Genomic DNA, 23,444 nt, shown 5'->3' with positions numbered 1-23,444 from the left:
TAACTTAGTTTAGTTCTCACATGCTGTGTGACAGCCGCTTTCTGTGTGCGTTTCAGATGTGTGTTCACTCAGAAAACCCTATCTGTAGTTTAAACTGATATGGCTTTAAAACGCATGATTTTTAGCGCAATAGACATGATAACCAACACCAAACAGATGTTTTTTTGGCAGAGTATCTGAGACCATGTCCACACGTACACGGGTATTTTTTATAAACCGTTATAAACAGAGTTTTTCCTTCTTCCGTTTTAAAAAAAATCTCCGTCCACATGAAAACGCAAAAGCATGTTATGAAGCACTGTCAAGAGCATGCCAAGCCAACAGGTGGCGATATAATCTCAACCATAAAGCCATGTTGGCCAATCAGAAGCCTGAAAAAGTTTCCAGTAGGTGGAGATAACAGAGCATGCTCCGACGTCACAAGCCAAAATCTCCGGTTTCGCTGTCTACACGATAACACTGCAACCGGAGTTTTTGAAAATCTTTACCCTGGCAGGAGTTTTCAAAAAGGTTCAGTTTCAGTGACCTGGTGCTGCGTTTGCGTGTGGACGAACGGCCAAACCGCATAGAAAAAGCTGCGGTTTTGAAAATACCCACGTTCGTGTGGACAGGGCCTGAGGTACGAGCTGTAAAGGCACAGTCCTATTCTGGAAAAGGGGGCGGAGAGCAACAGCTCATTTGCATTTAAAGAGACATGCATGAAAACAGCCTGTTTCTGCTGTTCCAGTCCTGAGGTCCTGAGGTACGAGCTGTAAAGGCACAGTCCTATTCTGGAAAAGGGGGCGGAGAGCAACAGCTCATTTGCATTTAAAGAGACATGCACGAAAACAGCCTGTTTCTGCTGTTCCAGTCCTGAGACTTATATTACATCTTGTAAAAAGGGGCATAATAGGTGCCCTTTAAAACAGCCTACGGTCACGCTACTGAAAAATGAATTTATTTGTTGCATTTATCTGATTTAGCTGAACTTGTCAATTTACTTTTTAATTTTTTTTTCCATTTGCAGTGGAATTTTTCTGATGCTATTTGTCTCTATATGTTGTGAGAGGCAGCTTGCAGCCATCTGTCCATATATCGATCCTTTATCCGTCCTATCGCTCCCTGCTCTCTAATGGCAAGAAGGTTTGGAATAATGAAGTTCTTTGAGCAAAAACTGAAGGTGCCTTAAAATCCCATCTGAAAGTCAAAGAGAAAGCTTTAATTTTTCTCCCAGTCGAGCTAATTCTTTATATCCGGTACAAAATAAAATGTCTAACAACCCACACATATGACCTACTGTTAGAGGAGCACTTAGGTATTGTGAAACGCTTGCAAATGAGGACCCTTTACATTTTATCTTGGAGCGCTATGTAGAAAACCACCTCTATAAGTCAATTAAGCGAGCTATTGTTTTCCCGGCGGGCTGGGCAGGGCCGAATGGGTGGTCGGCGGCAAATTGGATTGTGTTTTCAAGTGTCCATATGGTCACTGAGTGAAATTGACAGGAATAGAAATTGATTCTTTTTAATTAATAGTAACCGTATCCTCAATCGAGTGGCACTTGCGAGGTAATTTTGTTAGTCCCCAGCTATGATCCTTCAATGATAGACACCAGAGTAGAGCCGACGAAAAGGAGAAACGGAGAGAGCAGAAGGTTTGCATAAGGCAGAATGGCAATATCACAGCAATGAATTAAAGAACTGGTCAGCGGAGGTTAATGATGTGAGATTAATAGCTTAATTATGGCGGTCGATCGCAGGGCCGGAGGCAGGTCCCCAAACTCTCAGCTGTGGCCAGGATACAGTGCTGTCACCCGATGACAAGATCATCATGTGTCCTTGACTGAAGGGCAGCCATAAAAGCTATTTGAACCATCATACATGTGTGAGGATGTCATCCTCCCACGCCACGTACACCTTATAATATCGTTGCTGTGAGAATGACCTCATCGTCAAGACAAGATTAAAGCCTGCAGGACCAGCATGCATCACATGATCACTGGTGCATTTCAGTGTCATGTAGCGTGTAACCACAAAATAAATAAATTATTTTACTTTTAATCTTTATTTTATTTTTATTATTATTAACATTACGGCATTAGTGATGCACAAAATATCGTTATCATAACAGTTATTGGCAATGTTCCTTTCTTTATTTGGGATATTTGGATATATTTATTGTTTTATTTTTTATTTACATTTAGATATTTTATTTTGCATGTTAATTTCACTTGTTTTTACATTTACATTTATTAGACATTTTATCGAAATTGGGGATAGAATAGTATAAAATATCTTTCTAATAAAAGTCTATTCGAAAACTGTATTTATTTATTTAAATGACCTTTGTAGTCATCTTATACTCACTTGAAGTTAATATTTAAAATGAGTTTATTATTTAAATTAATAGCTCTGTTAAATGTAATGTTTAAGCAGATATCAACATTTTAATATTCATTATGATATTCATTTTGTGATGCCTAAATTCACAAAATGATTGATTTTAGTTTTTAATGTAATCTTTTAATTTATTTAGACAAAATAGTACAGATTTTAATATCTGTTGACCAGGCTTGTAATATCAGTGCATTTCTTATTTTCACTAGTGGTCTCAGACTTTTTGAGCTTACTGTATGTCCTTCCACTTGTCATGATTTTTACTGTACTCTGTGTGCACACTGTCACAACAAATCTATACCATGCAGTGAGAAAAGATGCACAGTGCACATGTTCAAGCAGTTGCTACACTGTGAAGTTGCTGCATTGCCAAGAATCTTCTCCAAGAGCCAAGTACAGCATCTGAGATGAGGGTTGTGGGGGCACTTCGGCTTGTTAATATCCATAAAGTGTTTTTATGTAATCACAGACATGAGCAGCTAATCACATTAGTACAGACTTGCGTCTGAGAGCTTATAACATTTTGTTGTGGGGAATTCACATCCCCTGCTTCTCATCTGCATTAAAGCTGGCTTCTCCTCATCCTCCTCTGACTCCCATCATAACCTTTTTTTTCTGTCCCCTTTGTGCTGACCCCATAATTGTCAATGACTAATGTTCTTTGTTCTTGTACAATGTGACCCACACACTTGGCTTGCACAGGCCTCCAGGATTGGGCAGGCTGGCAATATGAACCGCATTTCGTGTTGATCCTCTTCTGCATTTCGTGAGTTGCTCTTCTAATCAGCTCTGTTCTAACATTCTTGCAGAAATATGCACCACATGTTCAGTTCATGGTGCCTGGAGTAGAATATTTTGTATCTCCCTTGAGTGAAGCATTTTTTTTCCTCATCGCTGTAGGAGGCTGCTTCCCAAAACTTGAAGAGCATTTATATTAGGATACCTGTTTGGGTAACCTTAGCCAGACTGTTTACAGGTTAGATGCTGTTTCTGGCTATATTTGAGATTGACTATAAGCTATAAGCACACATTAATATTTTTTAAAATGTAAAGGTATAGTTCACCCAAAAATTACTTTTGTCATTGTTTGTATATGTTTTGCAGAACGTCCAAGTTGCTCTTTTTACATAATGTGGAAAATGTCTTTTGTGTGTGTGTGTGTGTGTACTTGTTTATGCTACATTGTGGGGACCAAATGTCCCCACAAGGATAGTAAAACCTGACATTTTTGACATTGTTTATTTTTTTATTTTATTTTTTTTCCACGAGGGAAAAAATAAAAAATAGTCAATTATGTTTATCTGAAAGTGTAACAGTGCAAGCAGGTTTTCTGTAAGGGGTAGGTTTAGGGTTAGGGGATAGAAAATATCGTTTGATCAGTATAAAAGTAATAGAAGTCTATGGAAAGTTTCCAAAATTCACAGAAACAAAGTGTGTGTGTATTGTTTAATAATTGGAAGGCCACCTTAGAAATAATTTGGTGTCCAGTCCTGACAGTTTGGCTAAAAATATTTTTTTTGTCCCATTTTGATTATTTGGCTCAAATGTATCAATTAGAGTGAATATATTGGCCTAATTTACTTATTTGTGTTTTGTTTTGTATCAGTTTTTTATCACATTTTTCAGCCAATACCAATATGACCGTCTTTACACTGGTCATCGTCCAGTTTTGTTTTGTTGGTTGTATGGAAATGAAGAGCTTGGATATTCTGCAAAAAAAAAAATAAAATCTTCATTTGTGTTCCATGAAAGAAAAAAAACATACAGGTTTGGAACAACATAAGGGTGAGTTAAAGGGATAGTTCACCTAAAAATGAAAATTTTGTCATTAATTACCCTCATGCCATTCCAAACCCGTAAGACCTTCGTTCATATTCGGAACACAAATTAAGATAATTTTGATGAAATCCGAGAGCTTTCTGACCCTGCATAGACAGCAGTGGTTCAACCGTAATTTATGAAGCTACAAGTAATTTATGAAGCTACAAGAATACTTTGTGTGCAAAGAAAATAAAAATAATGACTTAATTCAACAATTTCCTCTCTTCCGTGTCAGTCTTTGACACACGTTCGCGAGAGTACCATGACAAGCTCATCCAGATTCGACGTCAGAATGCCGGTTCCTGAACCACTGATGTCACATGGCCTATTTTATCGATGTCCTTACTACCTTTCTGGACCTTGAACATGGTAGTTACGTTCCTGTCTATGAAGGGTCAAAAAGCTCACGAATTTAATCAAAAGTATCTTAATTTTGTGTTACGAAGATGAACAAAGGACTTATGGGTTTGGAATGACATGAGGGTGAGTAATTAATGATAGAATTTGAATTTTTGGGTGAACTATCCCTTTAATAATGACTATTATCTTCATTTGTGTTCCATGAAAGAAAAAAAACATACAGGTTTGGAACAACATAAGGGTGAGTTAAAGGGATAGTTCACCTAAAAATGAAAATTTTGTCATTAATTACCCTCATGCCATTCCAAACCCGTAAGACCTTCGTTCATATTCGGAACACAAATTAAGATAATTTTGATGAAATCCGAGAGCTTTCTGACCCTGCATAGACAGCAGTGGTTCAACCGTAATTTATGAAGCTACAAGTAATTTATGAAGCTACAAGAATACTTTGTGTGCAAAGAAAATAAAAATAATGACTTAATTCAACAATTTCCTCTCTTCCGTGTCAGTCTTTGACACACGTTCGCGAGAGTACCATGACAAGCTCATCCAGATTCGACGTCAGAATGCCGGTTCCTGAACCACTGATGTCACATGGCCTATTTTATCGATGTCCTTACTACCTTTCTGGACCTTGAACATGGTAGTTACGTTCCTGTCTATGAAGGGTCAAAAAGCTCACGAATTTAATCAAAAGTATCTTAATTTTGTGTTACGAAGATGAACAAAGGACTTAGGGTTTGGAATGACATGAGGGTGAGTAATTAATGATAGAATTTGAATTTTTGGGTAAACTATCCCTTTAATAATGACTATTTCTTCAAGGAAATTAATTAGATATGTTCATAAGATATTTGTAGAGTAGCTAAATGGTATAACATTATTAAATAAAGGACAGTCTCATGGAGTCTTTTGTATGTGTGGATCTGCTATGGTGAATTAATTTTAATGAACGTTCCAGTCAAGTCCAGTCCCATTTGTGTTTAGATTCCAAAGGGACTGTAATTAAATTTTCTCCTGACACATGGTGTGAAAGTTTAAATGCTCCAGAAAAGGGCATAGGTAAAGATGTGTGAGCAGTGAATGGGTGGGCTTAAAGGGGGCCTTTATCTTGGGAAGCTGCATTAATTTGGTTAGTGTGGGTCAGAGGGGCTTTGACTGTGATGGATTACGTAACCCATAACGGGTCCCCATTGATCCAGCATCTAGCCACTGATCTCTGCAAACCTACATCCCTGTTTCGCGTCCATTCCTCGGGGGGCACTTAAGCTTTTCTCTGCCCACCCGCCAGTCAATGGCACAGGCTGTGCCAAGGTGACGGCTGCCCTTTAACTAACAGCTTTAACAGTGCCCTGCCTCCCTCCTCTGAGCTCTCCCGGAGCTGTTTATGCATGAAGATGAAAAAGACTTTCAAAATCAGTACATGTGCACACTCATTTAATATACAGCAGCAAGATCATGTTGCTTAAACATGTGGTACTTAAATATGAAATATTCTTGAATTTGACTGAACAAGGGATGCTTGATATTTTGGTTATTGGTCAGTATTAGTGTCTTTTTAATTTAGCAGTATTGGTCGATATTGGTTATGCAAGATTGCATTATGTATGCCTATTTTTTACATTTACATTAAATTTGTTGTAATCTAATTTAATTCTTAAAACACTAGTAATAAAATGACACTGTTAAATGATTAGTTGTGATATTGCAATGTCTGGAAAAAAATCTGGATTATATTATATCATATTATATTATAGAAAAAGCATTATAAAAGCATATATAATTTGTATTTTATTAAAATAAAATGGACTATTTGTGAAACATGGCATTTATTTTTCATTCATTCATTTTTATTATTTATTTTTATTTCTTTTTTGTACATGCAGTAACCATGACACAATTATTTTGGTAAAAAAAAGACACGAGTTTCAAAGCTTGTTTGAAAAATCAAAGAAAACCTCAGGCAGAATTCCCATTACTCACTTCCAGTGTAGCTGAAGCTAGAATATTTTTCCTCCAACTCGTCATCCAGATGAGTCCTCTGAGGAAAACGCCGGGTTAACTCGGATTACGTGCAGGTCATAGCAAATAAAGCAGCCTGATTTATGACCATGTATGTCATAATTGCGGACTTCGATAATCGCGTACCTGTGGTGCGCAGGCTCCTGAGGCTCTCTAGAATGGTCTCGGGTGATCACTTTGGGTTAACCTTTCAAAATAATTCCAATCTGGTGATATTTCATGGCTCCTTAATCTTTCATAGTGCCTGGCTGCCCTAAGCGTTCAGAGTCACCCAGAACTTTCTGTACCTTCTGTCTAGTACAGTTCTCAGCCTGGTGCCACCTGCAAACCAAGCGTTATGCTCACTTATCTGTGTTCTCATGTAAGCATTCCTCTTGTCCTTTTGCCAACAGCGAGGCCCGGACGGCACCGACCTATTGTGCGCATACTTTCGATGTTCTGTGCTCCTCATAACAATGGCCCTATGAGAAGCCAGTTGGAATGCACTCACATTAGCGCCGGTGTGTGTTTTAGTATTGATGGCTCTGTCTAAACAGGAAGGTTTTCTCGGCGAGGCAGAATAACTCTATTGTTCTATCATGAGGGCCGAGTAATGAGGTAGTAACAATATTCCCTCATGATTGCTCGTCTCCGTCTTTGATCCAATATCATGTCGACAGTGGGAAAGACAGATAATGAGTCACGGCTTTGAAGTCTTCAGGATGGGCACCGGTTTAAAGGCTGAAGTAATGCTAAACCTCCACTAAACCGCCTAGTCGTATGATACAGATTACCTCTATTAAACAGGAAGCTCTTTTTTTCATCAACTTGTCAAAGACGCATGAGGGAACATTGAGCTAATTCTTTTAGTAAATGATTTTTCTCCTCAGTGGCTACATGTGTACCCTCCACCCAGGCAGTGTAAGAACTTTATTTAATCTTCATTTCTGTCAATTCTGACACTTTTTTTTCTATCTTCTGTGGAACACAAAAGTGGATATTATGACTTGACATACCAAAAAGTATGGAAAGTATGTTCATTTATGGTTCATTATGTTCAGTATGGAAATTAATCTTGCATGTAATGTCTGATAAAGCAGCGTTTGTGAGTGGAGCGCTGCTTTGTGTACAGCCATTACAGGGGAAACCTCTATTTCTCCCGCTCTAAGCGCCATCTGCTGGCAGAGAATGAATTTGCATATATATGCCGCCACAAGTAGAGTGTAAGTCTGTGGGATACACTGAAAATGCATTTTGATGTTTGCAACACATAACCAGCTCCATATGTATGTCTTTTCTGACATAGTAAACTAGCTCACCTGGTATAGCGTGGCACTTGTGATGCGGTATGCTGAAGTCAAGTCCTGTGAGACATAAGTCATGATAAAAGAGCTGAAAAGCTTGTAGAAACTTGCTAAAATGGCACAATTGCATAAACAAATGTTTTTCTCATGTTTTCTTTTGTCGGTTAGGTTTATTATAGGTAATGTTATTTGCAAAAATGCAATAAAGCATTAACCTTTCAACACAACTCAGCAGACATTTCATTCAGAACATCCGTAATATATGCAATGGCCAATATATTAAAATGTTGCCCGATTTCTGTTCATCTGAAAGCACTTTTAGCACCACTTAGGCCTACGAGACATTTTATCTTTAAAATTGACGCGAAACATGCAAGAAACAGCTTGATGCAATTTTTTGGTAGAAATGATGCCACATGCACATTTTTCCAATGAACCTGGGTTGAAAATTGAAGCCGTTGTTCATTGAAATTCATCCCCTCCAGTCAGCTGTTATCTTATGTGAGCATGTTATTGACACGAGAATTGTATCAGTGTGATTCGTGGATGAATCCACAACAGGATCATCTGAATACACTTAAAGATCTGTTTTCAAAAAGAAAGATTAATTTACGACGTAGTTACCTGTTTCATGAATTCTCGTGAATGTACGACAAGATTATCTGTGAATAATGACGTAATTTTGTCTGTCTCTCACATAAAACTGTTGTATAGCGACTTGAACTGTCTGACTACTTTGTAGGGTACTTTTTTGTCATTGTGAAGCTTGATAGCCTCAGTTCTCATTTGCTTGAGTATCAAAGATATTTCGTTTTCCACAGAAGTAGGTTTGGAGTGACATGAGGGTGAGTAAACGATAACAGAATTTTCATTTTTGGCTGAACTATCCCTTTAAGATAATTCTCCAGCAGTGTCTTAGGAGGAAAGCCATTACTTTAATGCTCTTCACAGAGGGAACTGCATAATTGTGCTCAGAATTTGTGTTCCGCACATTCCTAAATAATTGAATAACGTTAGACAGTGGCGCACTCAACATCAGCCTAACAACGTGATCACTTAGAGAACAAATTCCCACTGGGAATTGTTTTTCCTTTATTTATTTTTTTAAGTTTCCCACTTATCCGATCATTTGTTTATCTCTGTTCTTTGGTCCATTGAATTCTGCATTTCTCGCTCTCTCAAGTCCTGCAAACGCAAAGTGTTGATAAGTTTCATTTCAGACAACCTCCAAAGCCATTCGTCGCTTTGCCTAAAAGCAAACCCGTCACTGTGAGAGTTTGCCGCAGATGCCAGTGCATGGTATTTAGCAAGGGAATTGTGCATGTTAATGAAGAAAACTGGAGATATTGAGCAAAATGACTGGCTTGATGTAGAGTTAATTGAAAGCAAAATCCTGTAAAAGGTCTAAAACCCAGTTAATGGACAAGTTTCAGTAAAACAACCACAGCTGATACCATCGGACACATTTCCGCTCAGTGCACGAGTGAAAATGATAACTTGCTAATCTATTATTAATGAGAATGAATGGTTGGCTCCCTGCTTTGCGTATTGATCCTTGTACTCAATCCAGATCGGGTGTTTCTGCGGAGCGGGAATGCTGCTAATTGCTGGGCGTCCATTTGTCATCTCCACTCTAAAGCCTTTTTTCTTAAAAGCCGTATAAATGCTTAAAACATTCCCTTAAAATTCTGATGCATTTTGCAACACGAGTTTCCTCTAGGGAAGCCCTTAAATTACCCATTTTGTAAATGGCCGTAACTTCAAGATGCAAATAAAACGTTTTTGCAAGTAAAAGTAAAGTTCTTTCATCTTGTCAGGAATTTGCGTCCCACATGTCTGTCTCCTCTTACGCTGGCCACATGCCACTGTCTAAAGCATGACTCTAGTCTGTAGGAAATAAATGTCAACAGGTGTCCAAGGCCACCTGTTCTGGCGCCTGTGGATTTATTGAGTTGGTTAATACAAAAGGACTGGGACAACAGCGCAGCCACCTGGGAGGTCAGGGCCCGGTCCCTCTCATCTCCTCCTATGACCTGTGCTCTCAACAGAGTCTCTTTGAGCGTCAAGTAACCCTGAGCCCTGAACCTCTCTTCTGTCAATTCACAAACATGTTGAGGGCACAACTGCACTACGCCAATCTGTTGGCTTTGAGACTTTGAGAGCTCTACAAATGTTTCAAGAGCACCTAGAAGATAAAGTCACTGGCCACTGGAAAGGTCTTCTGGATTGCCATCTCAAACAGAGTGTATAATAAACACCACAAATAAGTGTAACTAATCTGGCCTTTTTGCTTTTTAGCAAGGCCTGCATGGTTCCAAATGCACCCCAGGTTGTTTCTGACTAGACTAGGCCAGGGTTATATATTTATTTATTTGTATTTTATTTATTTCTCTTTTTCAAAAGGGGGGGGGTATCTGAAAAAATAATCTATATATAAAACCATTATTTATTTCAGCAAGTTGCAAAGGCAATGATTCTCATTTTCATGTAGTCTAACTTGATGTACTAAAACTAAAAGTTTAAAATGGCAAAAACTCATAACAAAATTACCAAAACTTTAAAATGAAAATAGACAAATAAAAACTACTTGAAAATATTAATAACTATAATAGTATTGTAATGAAACTAAATGATACAATGATAGTACTATTAATTTATGTACTTAAGGATGTGATTTCACACATGATACTGCCTTTTTATGATTGAAACTATTTATTAATTATTTATTTATTTTATTATTATTTTTTACACAATTACTTGATCATTATTTCAAAACATTTATTCTGACTATTGGAGGAGGAGTAATAATAATAATAATATATCAATTACTAAAATAATACTTATTTTGTTTGAATAATTGTTATTACAAGGTTTATTTATTTATGACTGACACAATTGCAAGGTCATTATTTAAAATAATTTATTATGAGTTTTGCCGCAGGTGGAGGAGTAATAATAATAATAATAATAATAATAATAACATCAACAACTATTATTATTGTTGTTGTTGTTATGCTGGAATAATAATATTTTTATTACAAGAATAACAACAGTAATAATGCTTAATGATTAGTTGTTGTAGTAGTAGTAGCAGAATTAAATGTATTAGTAATTAATATTAATATTAATAGTAGTATTAATATTAGTAATATAAGTAGAAATGTTGTTTGTAGTTCTCCAAATTGCTGCAAATGTATTTTCTTCCTTGTTTCAGTCTGTGTAAATGTTCATTATCCAAACAAATCATATACGAAAGTTAGTGGTGAATGTGTTGTTGAGTGCTATTCTTAAAGACCATTGATTAATAAAGCCAAAGTTGAAATTGTTTGAATATCAGTAAAAAGTATTGATCAAACCAATTATCTGCCTGTCTACACTCTCTTATTATCTGTCTTTCCCCAGGACCTCTGTAGTTCATTCATGCATCTCATCTGCCTAAACTCTCAGAAGTTTCTATGTACTTTAATTCGAAACATGTGCCCAGATGGGTTAATGCCCGCTGATCCTTGCTCGTAAACAATGAGAGGAAAACCCCCCACATGCTGAGTACATCTAATAGATTGTCATGACAGATGTTAGAGCACTCTTGAATGTCAAAATGACGCTAATCTCAAGCTTTAAATCTCACGCACACCCAAGTATCCATGTTTTGGGAAACTCCCAGCAAGGTAACTGGAGAATCTTGTTGGGGTTTTACCCATTAAACTACCAGCAGCTATCCACGAAGACTGTTACGAGGAGGCCGTAAGCTTTCAAAACTACCTTTCCACTCTCTTGTGTGGTTATAAAGGAGATAAAAGTGGCCAGAAAGGCTTTTATGAGGGTATGCATTGCTCTGCGGTGCCAATCAAAGAGGAACCGGCACGTAAATGTCATTTAAATGTCAGGCCAGCCAATACTCGTGTGGGTCATAGGGGTACTGGTGTGGTACACATTGACTTAGATTTTACAATAGAGCCACAAGCAGGTGCATACACACAAACAGTCTCACAGTTGTGGGCGTCGTCTTCTCAGATAAAGCTCCAGTGGGGGTTATGTCCTAGAGCAAGGGCAGCCCGAGCACACACACACACACACACACACAAAGAAAAACAAGTAGATAGAATAGAAAAAATATAAAGCTAGTGTTTGGTGTTTGTTCTTTTTTTTTTATAAAAAAAAAGAAGATAAATATAGAGTAGAATTAAAATAAAATAGAAAGTGCTAGAGTTAGAGGGTCAAATAAAGGTGGAACCTTACCCGTAGGCGCTATGTTATGTTAACTAGGTATTGATTTTGTTTTCTTCAGCACTACCCCTCTGATCCCAGAGTATACAGGAGGAAGGACACCGTTGCGGTGGCGCCGTATTCCCTCGGCTTGTTCTCTCCAAGAGAATCATATGTACTACCGCATGTAGTCTCCACACTGCTGTAATTTATCTCTCCCTTGACTAAGAGAGGATCAGATTCCCACCGTGGACCACCCGCTAGGACACTGCAATCTATTCCAGCGTGGCCCGTGGTTCACTGGAGATGTTTCACTGTGATAATGTATTTTGTGTCCTCCTCCTTATGAACGAGATTATCAGAAATCACGGAACTGATAAACTGATATCAGGTTAAAGGTGGTTTTCAGGGTCCAGTTTGTGTATTTTAATGGAGGTGAAGAATTTACAGATGAGATTCTGTTAGATTCAATAAGGATGGGTTTCTGATCTGATGGCATTAGTGAATGGTATTAGGAGATTGTAAATACAAGTAATATGTTTAGTATAATATTTAATGTTTGCAAATTTATTTATTTACTTATTTACTGGGTGATGCATTTGTTTTAACACATTTGTTTTTTTTTTCTTGTCTAAAATAAATCTAAAAGCAAACTTCAGTTGGTTTAAAAAAAATAGCCTCTGTGTGTATTTATTTATTTATTTATTTGTCAATTGCAGTGGATATACATTTGAGAATAGCTTGTATTTGTGTCTTTTTACAAAGTTTCTCATCACTGTTGCCTTCATCTTTTTCACTAAATAAACACAAAAAGACAATATTCCCTGTTTGTTCCCTGCTTTTTAAAATATATTTATTGTTAAAAGCCTTTTTACAGAAACTTTTACGGATAAATTTGAATTAAATGTGTTTCTCGAGTTTATACGTAATTGCATTAATAGCTGGGTAGAAGAAAGTTACTTTGTGAACTTAAACAAAATTAATAATGTTTGCTTTGGCCTGTATTTATTATAATATTTGATTAATTATATTAAGGGTGCTTTCCCACCTGGCCTGTTGTTTCGGAACCTGACGCGTTTCCCCCCTTAGCTCGGTTCGTTTGGGCATATGTGAACACGGCAATCGCGCTCGGATCCGTGCCAAAACAATCGGTCCGAGATCGTCTGAACGAGGTGGTCTCGGCTCGATTGAAAACGAACTCTGGAGCAGTTCGGTTGTAGTGAGAAAGCAATCCGATCTAACGGACCAAAGAACCAGGCTATATCACAATGTATTATGGGTAATTACGTAAGTTACGTGAAAAGCATTAGCTTTATTGTTTTGCTAATACCTCAAAATGAACCTGTGAATGTCTGTGGGTGAGCACGTCTTCGCCATTCAAAATCAAAGCGCACTTTTTCATTTTATAATGCCGTCTTATTGCTCTTCTTCGTAGTAGGTGCAAATGTTTCCCAATCAATCCTGGACTCCTGCTCAAAATTATAAATTAATATAACGACAGCTAGGCTTGCCGCGATAGACGGTGCTGACGGTGATACCGGTGTTAAGCCGCAACACCGGTTACGTCACATGCCCACCGCCGCACCGACCCCCACTGTCGTTTAGATTTTTTATAACACGTCGATTAACCGGTGGGAAAATTTCCTCACCGTCACAACCCTAACGACAGCTACAAAAAAAATAAATAAAAACAATAAGCCCGCAAAGCTGTTGTCGTTTCATTCTGACGGATGACAGCCGTGACAGCTCAGTGGAATCCCGGAAAATAACCCATGGAACTTTGACCAATGAGAGAACACTTTACTCGCGCATGACTTGTATTAACAAATTTGGTCCGTTAAGAAACTTTGCCGCTTGAAAGCGAACCGCACCAAGAATAAAAAGCAACATTGTAATAATTGTAATCCCTGTTTCGGAACAAAGCAATCGATCTACAGGTGTGAAAGCACCCTAATACAATTACGTACTTTCTTTTATATTTTAGGAAACAGGTCCATCAAAAAAACTGTTTGGTGCATTTTCTAAACAAAGAAAGTTGAAATCTGTCCTTGCAGACCAGCGCACGGACACTGGCCTGCTTGTCCTTGAAGATTATTTCCCACCCTTGAGAGAGCAACTACAAAGAGTTGCTTGTATTTTTTGATAATATCTGTATGCCATGATGTTTATATACCGTGAGATTCACCTTTCACCTGCATCACCCACTATTTCCGTAGAATGTTGCGCAGTAGCTGCAATTCTGCCAAAAGGTCTTTCTCTGCTCGATCTGGCATCGATGTCCTTCGAAGCAAGCCATTACGTGTTTGAAATGAGTCAGCCGATATGTGTGGGTCTTTATCTTCACACCGCCCTACCTAGCTTGAGCAGTGATGAAACACGTCCCATTGTTGTTTGTATTGTAAATGCATGACAAAGATGCAGGGTGTGCAAGCTTCTCTCCCAAAAAAACATGAACTGCAGCGTGCTCCAACCGGCCTGTTTAAAAACAACCCTGAATGTCGTTTAGCCACAAGCCCTTAGCCATACTACTGACAACGTTCCTCTTTTTGAATACAGAATGAATTGTTTTGATTCTACATGTCCACGTGTGAGTGTTTGTAAATTCTTGGGGCCACTTTTGGCGGTTGACTCTTAGTAACAGTGTTTATTTTCTGTTTTCCAGGACTGTAGCATTTAGTTTAATTTCTTTATAAAAAAAAATACATATATGTTCTAGGGCCAGATTTATTAAACAGGGCAAATTAGCGTTAGAGCGCAATTCCATAAAAGTGCCGATGGGAGGGGAAAATTCTGCGGGTGATTTACTAACAATGCGCACATTAAAGAACACAGACGCAGCCAGATCATTTCCATAATGACCAGCGCAATCTACCAAGAGCAGCGCAAATTACCACCTGCTTTAAGACATGCTTTTTTGGGCGTTAAATAATGGCGCAAATACCAGTAATTTGACGAGGGCAAACGTTAGTAAATCGCGTTTCTTGATTCTTTTTAATACTCTCCTCACATAAATTTTGCATCTGAAAGGGAACTCCTACAAATGCATATTCATTAAGGCCAGGCACAAAAATAACTGTGTCCATGCCTTTTCAGTGCTAACTCTTCACTGCGTGTCTTTAGTAAATCCTGACAGTACTATTTTAACGACAAAAGATGGTTTGCGCTGGCACAAGCTGTTAGTAAATCTGGCCCCTAGTGTTGTCAGTCTAGGTTGTCACAATAATGTGATTAATGTATTTTTTAAAGGACAACTGATGTATTCAATGTATATATTGAATTTTCTAAGTCTGTCAATTTAACACTTAAATTGTATGTGATTATATAGAAAAATATTACATTTTAACAATTAAATAAACAATTAAATTTTTTTCGCAATTAATGCATAATTTATAGGGCTCCAGTGTGATTTAATTATTGCAAAATTAAAGTCAATCTTTTTTCATGTTCTTTGTTTTATAATTAATTTCACTAAATTAATGTGTTAATTGACAGAACTAGACGGAGCGCATCACAACATAATGCAGGGTTCTTGAGACGTTCATTGACATTGAAAAATATTGACATTTGACAATGTTTGTCAGTTGGTAGCTCCAGTAATTTGTATTAATGTTACAATGTCTGTTATACACAGAATGGGCCATTTTGACATATGTTAGGTGACTTGAGGGCAAAAGTTAGCTTGGTTCCAGTGTGAAGAATCCCCATTCATAACTAGTTTAACATGGTTTTGCATGACCACAGTTCAGGAACTAAAGGCTGCTCTCTTTCTCTCTCTGTTTTTTCTTTCTACCTCACTTTTCAAGGCTTGCCAAATTTCATCAAATCTCCAGAGGACCAGACAGGGATTTCGGGAGGAGTGGCATCCTTTGTGTGCCAAGCAGCGGGTGAGCCCAAGCCTCGGATCACATGGATGAAGAAAGGAAAGAAAGTTAGCTCCCAGCGCTTTGAGGTGACTAACTGTCTTTCCCTGCCTCTCCTTAGCATGTCAGTGTCTCTCCCATGCCACCTCATCATGATGCCTTTCTTCTTCCCATCATCAGTCGTTTTCGCAACACTCTTGCTTTTCTTCTTACGCTCACATATTCTTTTGTGTTGACGTCAGCCACCTTACAACCCTCTGTGTTGTCCCTTTGTTCCCTTTGCCCTCTTTCCTGTTCTCTCTGTGTTATGGTTTGAGCTGAGATCTGAAGCGAATGTACAAAGGGTGCAAATCTTAGGATGGTTTGGGGTCAGTATGGAGCACCATTATTTTTCAACAGGGAACAAAAAAAAAGGTATTTATTTATAAAGTAAAAATATTTGTATTTTTTTTTTTATTTTGCATTTCATTTTATTATGTTACTTATTTGCTTGCTTACAAGCAAACAAAAAGTATGAGGACACTTTCCAAAAAAAACCCCAAAAAACTTCTGACCCATTTCAGAGCAAAAAATAAATGAATTAATATTGTTAAATGTTTATTTGTTTGTTTTTAATCTTTCAAAACTGTACATTTTGAAGTGTGGCTTCAGTGTCCAAATACATTTTGAAGCTGCTTTGTCAAATATTGTCAAAATATATTGAGAAAAATGTTTTTCAACCATGTTGCCTAGCCTTGCTCTTTACCTAAATGAGGCAGTGCAGATCTCTAAGTAGCCTAAATACACTAATCCCCCGGTTTCACAGACAAGGTTTAAGCCTAGTCCCAGACTAAAGTGTAAGTCTGAGCTGTTTTAACTGAAAGAAACTTGTACTGACTGATCCTTAAACTATATCAGTGCCTTTGTTTTGTCTCAAGATGCTCACCAGTAATGTTTTTTCTAAGGCATGTTAATAAAAATTACTTACATTTCCTAATTGAACAATGGCCTAATCCTGGTTTAGTCTAAACCCTGTCTGTGAAACCGGGCCTAAATGTATAATCTCTTGAGTATTCTGTTCTAGCCCCATACACACTGTGTTGATTTGAAGTCTTTAGCACCATGGCAAGGCTGAAACTTGTGTAAATTGTAAAATGGCATTTCATTTTTTTTAATCACATGAGGAAATAAAGCCCATGCCGTCAACAGTTGTCACAGTATCCACCATGGATAGACGTGGCAGTTCTAGGAGAATAACTCAAGACAGTACTTGGCTGAAAGTTCAGAGGGAAGTGATTAAAGACCCACGGCTCTTTGAAGATATACGATCTGTCTGAAGGTTTGTCGTAAATTTAAGACGAGAAGAGAGAAAAATATTTGACAGTGTGTCTTTCTTTCTCAGGTGATTGAATTTGATGATGGCTCGGGCTCAGTTCTCCGCATACAGCCACTGCGTACTCACAGAGATGAGGCCATCTACGAGTGCACAGCCACCAACAGTGTGGGAGAAATCAACACCAGTGCCAAACTTACTGTGCTGGAAGGTAAGACGCCCCTGTTGGCATTTGATGGCCCTTGATTTGACCAGTATTTCATACATTTCTGCTTTTTTGCATGAGCTTTTGCCTTTAAGTGGACAGGATAGTGGAGAATATCCTACCAGTTTATTTTTATTGACAAATGTATCTATTTTAAAATCCTCAAGCCATAACAAATGATGAAATTATTAGTTATAAAAATGTTGATTATAAAATAAGAATGATTCGAATGAAATTTTTACATTTTTATTATTAATATTTTTTTGTACATAATTTAAGTATTTTATCATTGAAATGGCTAGTAGATTGTAAAATTAATACATTTGTAAATGGGAAAAAAACAGTACCAGTGTGGCTTTTATACAAATATTTATAAAGATTTATTGTTAGTCAAAGCTGTTGTACATTGATTTTACATCTACATTGATTGTCTTGACAGATGGTTTCTTTCATGAACATGTGTATAGATAGTGTCTTGCATCAATAGTAGCGTATTAGGTTGTGAACCCTCATTTTAAGACCCCCTGACCCATATTTCCATTGTCCCTGGATTGCATGTAAGTCATCAATACATTCATGTGCTGAGAAATAAGAGTGAAGCATGAGACTGGAACATGAGCATGTGATGAAATGTCAAAAATTCCGCCACTATTAAAATGAATATCTTAAAATATCCCACAAAATTCCTTGTAGTAACGGCTGACCCAGCCCAGCACCATGTGTTTGGTATTACACGCAGTGTAATCCCCTTTAATCTTATTCTTCACCTCCGTGTACGAGCAGACAAAGGCCATTTAGTTGAAATTAGAAGCGTTGAATAAAGAAATCATCTGATGAATGTTGAGTCCTCTGGCCCTGTTCAGAGAGGAAGAGGAAGAGAGAGGTGCCATATTGAAGGCTGGCACTTTTAGCAGCTTTCCACAGTGAAGTGGATAAGCTGGACGCCCCCACAGGATCCTGCAGGACAGAATGAACTCTATTTATAGCTCATTGTTCATAGCAAGCAATGCATCATTTGTGTCCTACAGCAATGCTGAAAGACCAGCACAAAGGAGAAGTTGAATGATAATGATGTTCTCTAATGACTTACTAAAGGATGTCCTCTGCGGCACATTTGGAGGGTCTTGGGAATCTCTGCCAGAAATGCAATCACCTCATCTTAAGCTCATAGAAATTATATTAGGCTGAAATGTAACACATTCATTTTGATCACTGTTCAACCAGGGCGGAACTGTGGTGCTTACACTGCTTTAAATCCAATAGGTACAGTGTTTCTTTGGCCATTTTTTGCCTTTCATGTCTCGGTTTTCTTGGAAAAGGGATTGTATATGAATATGATAATGATTCAGTACCAAGGTGTATTTCACATTATACAGTCAGCCAGTCATTATGGCAACATAAACACAATTAGATTGACATTTAGCATTAAATTGAGAGAACTATGTAAAGTGATATGAGGGAAGTGAGCACAGTTATGTGGGAAAGCAGTTGTCGCATGATTGACCAATTAGAATAGTGTTTCAGAGAGCCGTGTAAAAGGAAGTTAAACATAACGCAGTGTAGTGTTTTACGTTTTTTGAGTTTTGAGTTTTGCTTCTTTTGGGGGTTTTTTTGTGTCGTTTTTATTTGTGTATGTGTTTTGCTTTTGTTTTTTGTTTCGGTTTGGTTTGGTTTGGTTTGGTTGAATGTTGCGAGTTGGAAGGGAAAAAAAGTACCGTATCTCTCGAACAACAAGTCATTATGTACTTAAGAGAATTAAACTTCTTAATGTTGAATGACCTGCTTTACAGACTTGTGTTAATGTGCTAGAACTCGTTTCAGTCACAGGAATCACTCCCACCTGAGTTTAGCTGGTCATACACAGCTTAGGAATATATGAGTCACTGCGTCTGCCTTTCTAATTAGCTACTTGAATCATATTGCTAAACAATTAATGTGAACTTAACATAATTGAACCCCATTTAAACAGATGGCAATTATGAGAGCATTTCTGTTGTGATTACGATGGTTGCTCTAGAAGCCTGAACAAGTCCTTTTCCTTAGAGGGCCACTGATGCGTCCTAACACGGCTTCAGGGTTTGTGTGTTGCCACACACTACACGTCGTGAGGAATACCAGCAGGTTTCATTTCAACTTCCAGGCTTCACTTGCACCAAGGTTGTGGGCGTTAGTTGCTCACAGCTGTTGCCTGTTGAATAAAAATTTGCCATGCCTCTGTTGTAATCACATTGTGCGGATGCCAACATGGGCCTCTGTGTGAATTCATAATGACTTCGTCTAGCTGCACCCCATTTGTGCTCCTCATTTCTCTGTAGTGGAGAGATTTGACATTACCGACAGTTTGTTACATGTTCCTTTTGCATTGTTCGGTTTAATCATTTTTATTCCATCCGCTAAATCACAATCAGAAGGTGTAATTCTGGGTGCATTTTCCCCAGAAATGAGTTTCTCTCATTTTTGGCATATCCATTTCACGTTCTTGTCTTGTCTCATATTGACGTGATGATGTGCATGCTTTCATGTGTCACACAGTGAGGAATTAGAAAGATGCCCAACGTCCTCTGAACCCACAGGAATGCTTTTAATTCATGGATCAGTGGAATGTTTCTGTACATTGAGGATGGGGTTTCCTCATTAAATACCCTCTTCAAGAGCTGTACAGGTAACTCCAGGAGCTCTTGTCTATCAAAGTGTCTCCAGCCCGAGTGTAATTGATAAACATTACTCATATTGTCAGTGAATGAATATTGAACGAGCAATTTGGAGCAAACTTCATGTATTACACTTTTAAACCAGTGAATGCAGTAAGTAGGGATGAAAATTGAGAGGAATTGAACGATTGGCGCTCCGATTCAGATATCACTTAGTGATTCCATTAACAGTTCTTTTTGTTATTCTGAGGAAAAAAGAGTGAACGTTTATTGGAAAACCATTCAAATTGCATTCACTAGCAGCAGCTTGTTTAGTCTCGTGTTTCAAACATCAGAACTGTTCAGTTCTTATCAGATCAGATTATATTGTACAATTCTCTGGGGAAAAAAAACAAAACAGGTTATTACCTGTTCACATTTATTGCATCAAACAGCTTTGCTGTCTTTATCTCTCCTAAATCTATATACCTTATTTTTAGTTCTGTGTTTTTGTTTATTTACCAAATCAGTTTGTGAAGCATGTCATGTGTTGCACATATGTGAGGGAAAAAGGGTCAGGAAGCAAAGTATTCACAAGAAACAACGAATCACAGTCTTGAAAGTAAAGGCAAAGACCGATCTGGATCAGTATCGCCCACCATGTTACTGACACCATTTGTCATCAAATGTGCATTTCATTACAACAAGTTTTTGATCTTTTTTTCTTGACGTGAAGAATGACAGTTCGGGTCATTTTCCTGAATAAACTTTTAGTTTTACTGGAAGGGCATCATTTGCTTATGCACATTCCAGGGAAGCGCTCTCACGCAACGCATGCAGACCCCCTCTGCTTTACCGGTGTGGTCTCCAACTGCTTCCCCGGCTCCAGTCAACGGTCCGTGTCACGAGTTTAATTTCTCCCACCATCTGCTGGCTTGAAGCCCCAGCGCTGTAGATCATGAGCGTTTGACAGTTACAAACTGCATCTGTCGAGGGCAGCCTCTCCCAAGGACTCGTGCAATATGGCTGGGTGGAATCACTCACCTGGAGTCTGTATCGGCATTCCTGCTGCTTTTTCGAGGGCTTTGCGGTCTAACTTCAATTACTGGATTTTGAATAAAGACTAGTTTGAGTTGCGGCTTTAACCTGCGGCTTGTTCCGCAATCCAAATTAAAGGCAGTTTTCCCTAATTTTGACTAACATCAGTAATTAATCCTGCCAGATCTCATTGGAATCACTGTACAGCAGATGCGTTTACAACCCTTGTCCATGTAGTCAGCTCTTTCCAATGCAGTTTAGTTTGGAGAAAATGGCCTCAGATGTGTGACACAGGCTTTAAATCTGTAGAGCTGATATTGTCTGTAGTGGCTATTCTCTGACTGATGTTGCTCTGGTAATTGTGAATAAGCAGCCCTGTGGCTCTGACAGCCACGCTTACTAGGCTGCGTAATTGGAGCAGTTCACACTTTGAGTCGTTGTATGTCCGACAGCCTCGTCAGTGTAGCTTCAGGCTGAAATAGTCATATCATAGGCTTTCACTTTCAAAAGCTAAATAAATTGAATAATGTAGTCCGGTGAACAGGAGAGGTAGAAGTGAAGGTAAAATTATGTGAAATTCTGTGATCAGGTAATAAAATATGAGGCTGTGCTGTATAGTGGACATAATTTAGGTTGCAGAAATATATATAAAGCAATTTACTGACTAATAAAACTAATTTGATTAAAATTTAATTTTATTAGGTAATTTCACTAAATGCCATCCTTCCACAAATGCATGCCATGCCTGGCATGTAATCCATAACAGAATTAGTCACTATATTGTTATATGTCAAATTGGCATGTTGGAATGAATTCAGCTTTGCAATCAAAGGAATAAATTATATTTTAAAATGTATTTGAATAGAAAACTGTTACTTTAAACTGTAATAGTATTTCACAATATTGCTGTTTTTATTGTATTTTTGATCAAATAAATGCAGCCTTGGTGAGCAAAAGGGTCCAAAATATTAAAATGATCTTACTGGCACCAAACAGCAACAACAAAAACTTCATTTAAAAAAGTACTTTAAAATATATTTAATGGCAATAATATATTTACTTTTTACTGGTATCTTGAGAGTATTTGCAAATTAACCAAAAATATTCAAATCAAATGTTTTACTTAAGCAAAATGTATTCAAAACTCTTTTTAAGATGCAACTGGGGTGGAAAAAAACAAACAAAAATGCTAAAGGCACAGGACGTTCCAAGGCTGTGAATGTAATACATTCAAGTTTCGTGGTTATCTGTGTTTCAGGTTGTTGGTTTGACAAGATGTGGTAGGAGTGGCAGCTATACAGTCTGTTTTATGTTTCATTTGATTAGCTCAGTGTCAGAGCTCTAGCACAGCCTGAAGAGAAGATGTGTTAATAGAGAGGTTCATGTGTTTGATCTGTGTTGTTCTGTCTAGCAGACTGAAAGAATAAGTAAAGGCTGTCACATACACCGAGCCGAGGGGGCTTCATTTACAGCTGCTGCCATCTTACACTATTCTCATTTACTTTAAAGTGAACTCTATTAGAAGTAATTCAACTAAAAGGGTGTTTGAATGTGTCAGTGCTGCTTGTGTTTCTGTGGATCAGTTAAGTTTTTTTTAAAGAGGACATTTTAGATTTTAAATGGTTTCTTAATGATTATTATTTATCTTTTCTATTATTATTTACTGTATTTTTGATCAAATAAATGCAGACATGGATCATGTGACATTGAAAACTGGAGTAATGGCTGCTGAAAATGTAGCTCTGCTCTCACAGGAATAAATTACATTGTAAAATAGATTAAAATAGAAAACAGTTATTTTAAATTTTAATGATATTAATGATAAATTTGTATGTTATTTCATATTAATATTCCTCTTTTTTTACTATAGCTATGAAATAAATTCAGTCTTGGTGAGCATAAGAGACTTTTTTGTCCACCCCTATTTCAAAAACATTAAAATATTATACAGCCTCTAAACTTTTATAATTATACTATCCTTTATTTATATTTTATTTGTAATTAAAATTCTATGTTTATAATATGTACGTTTTGTTTTATTATTTTATTTGCTGTTATATTAATTTAATCATAATAATTAATATTATATATTAATCATTTACTGTATTTTTCCTTTTTTTTTTGTTTTTTTGCTGATGGCCTGTATGAGACCAAGTGTGCTAATTATGATCCATAGGATATCATTAATATTTAAAAAATTATAATGAAATATAATAGTAATAATAATTAAAAATGGCAATATCTTCCATTTTATAATATTTTTTAAATAATACCAGTTTAGCCACCAATATACTGTGCATTTCTAGTAAGCTAAGAAAATGTGATCAGC

General features: G+C 37.4%; 1 protein-coding gene across 4 annotated transcripts in view; it reads left to right on the top strand.

Moving 5' to 3' along the window:
- Positions 1–23,444, top strand: part of ptprfb (protein tyrosine phosphatase receptor type Fb) — a 148,578-nt gene that overhangs the window by 21,012 nt on the left and 104,122 nt on the right. For all 4 annotated transcript variants that reach the window (XM_016502239.1, XM_016502243.1, XM_016502242.1 and 1 more), the window contains exons 3-4: positions 15,874–16,019; positions 17,312–17,453. In XM_016502239.1, the coding sequence (XP_016357725.1) occupies positions 15,874–16,019; positions 17,312–17,453 (288 nt within the window). The remainder of the gene's footprint in view (positions 1–15,873; positions 16,020–17,311; positions 17,454–23,444) is intronic.

Source organism: Sinocyclocheilus anshuiensis, unplaced genomic scaffold (assembly GCF_001515605.1).
Source record: "Sinocyclocheilus anshuiensis isolate Anshui unplaced genomic scaffold, SAMN03320099.WGS_v1.1 scaffold718, whole genome shotgun sequence".
In the NCBI taxonomy this organism is placed as follows: Eukaryota; Metazoa; Chordata; class Actinopteri; order Cypriniformes; family Cyprinidae; genus Sinocyclocheilus; species Sinocyclocheilus anshuiensis.
The sequence above is the reverse complement of the archived record's forward strand: the minus strand, read 5'-3'. Positions and strand labels throughout refer to the sequence as shown.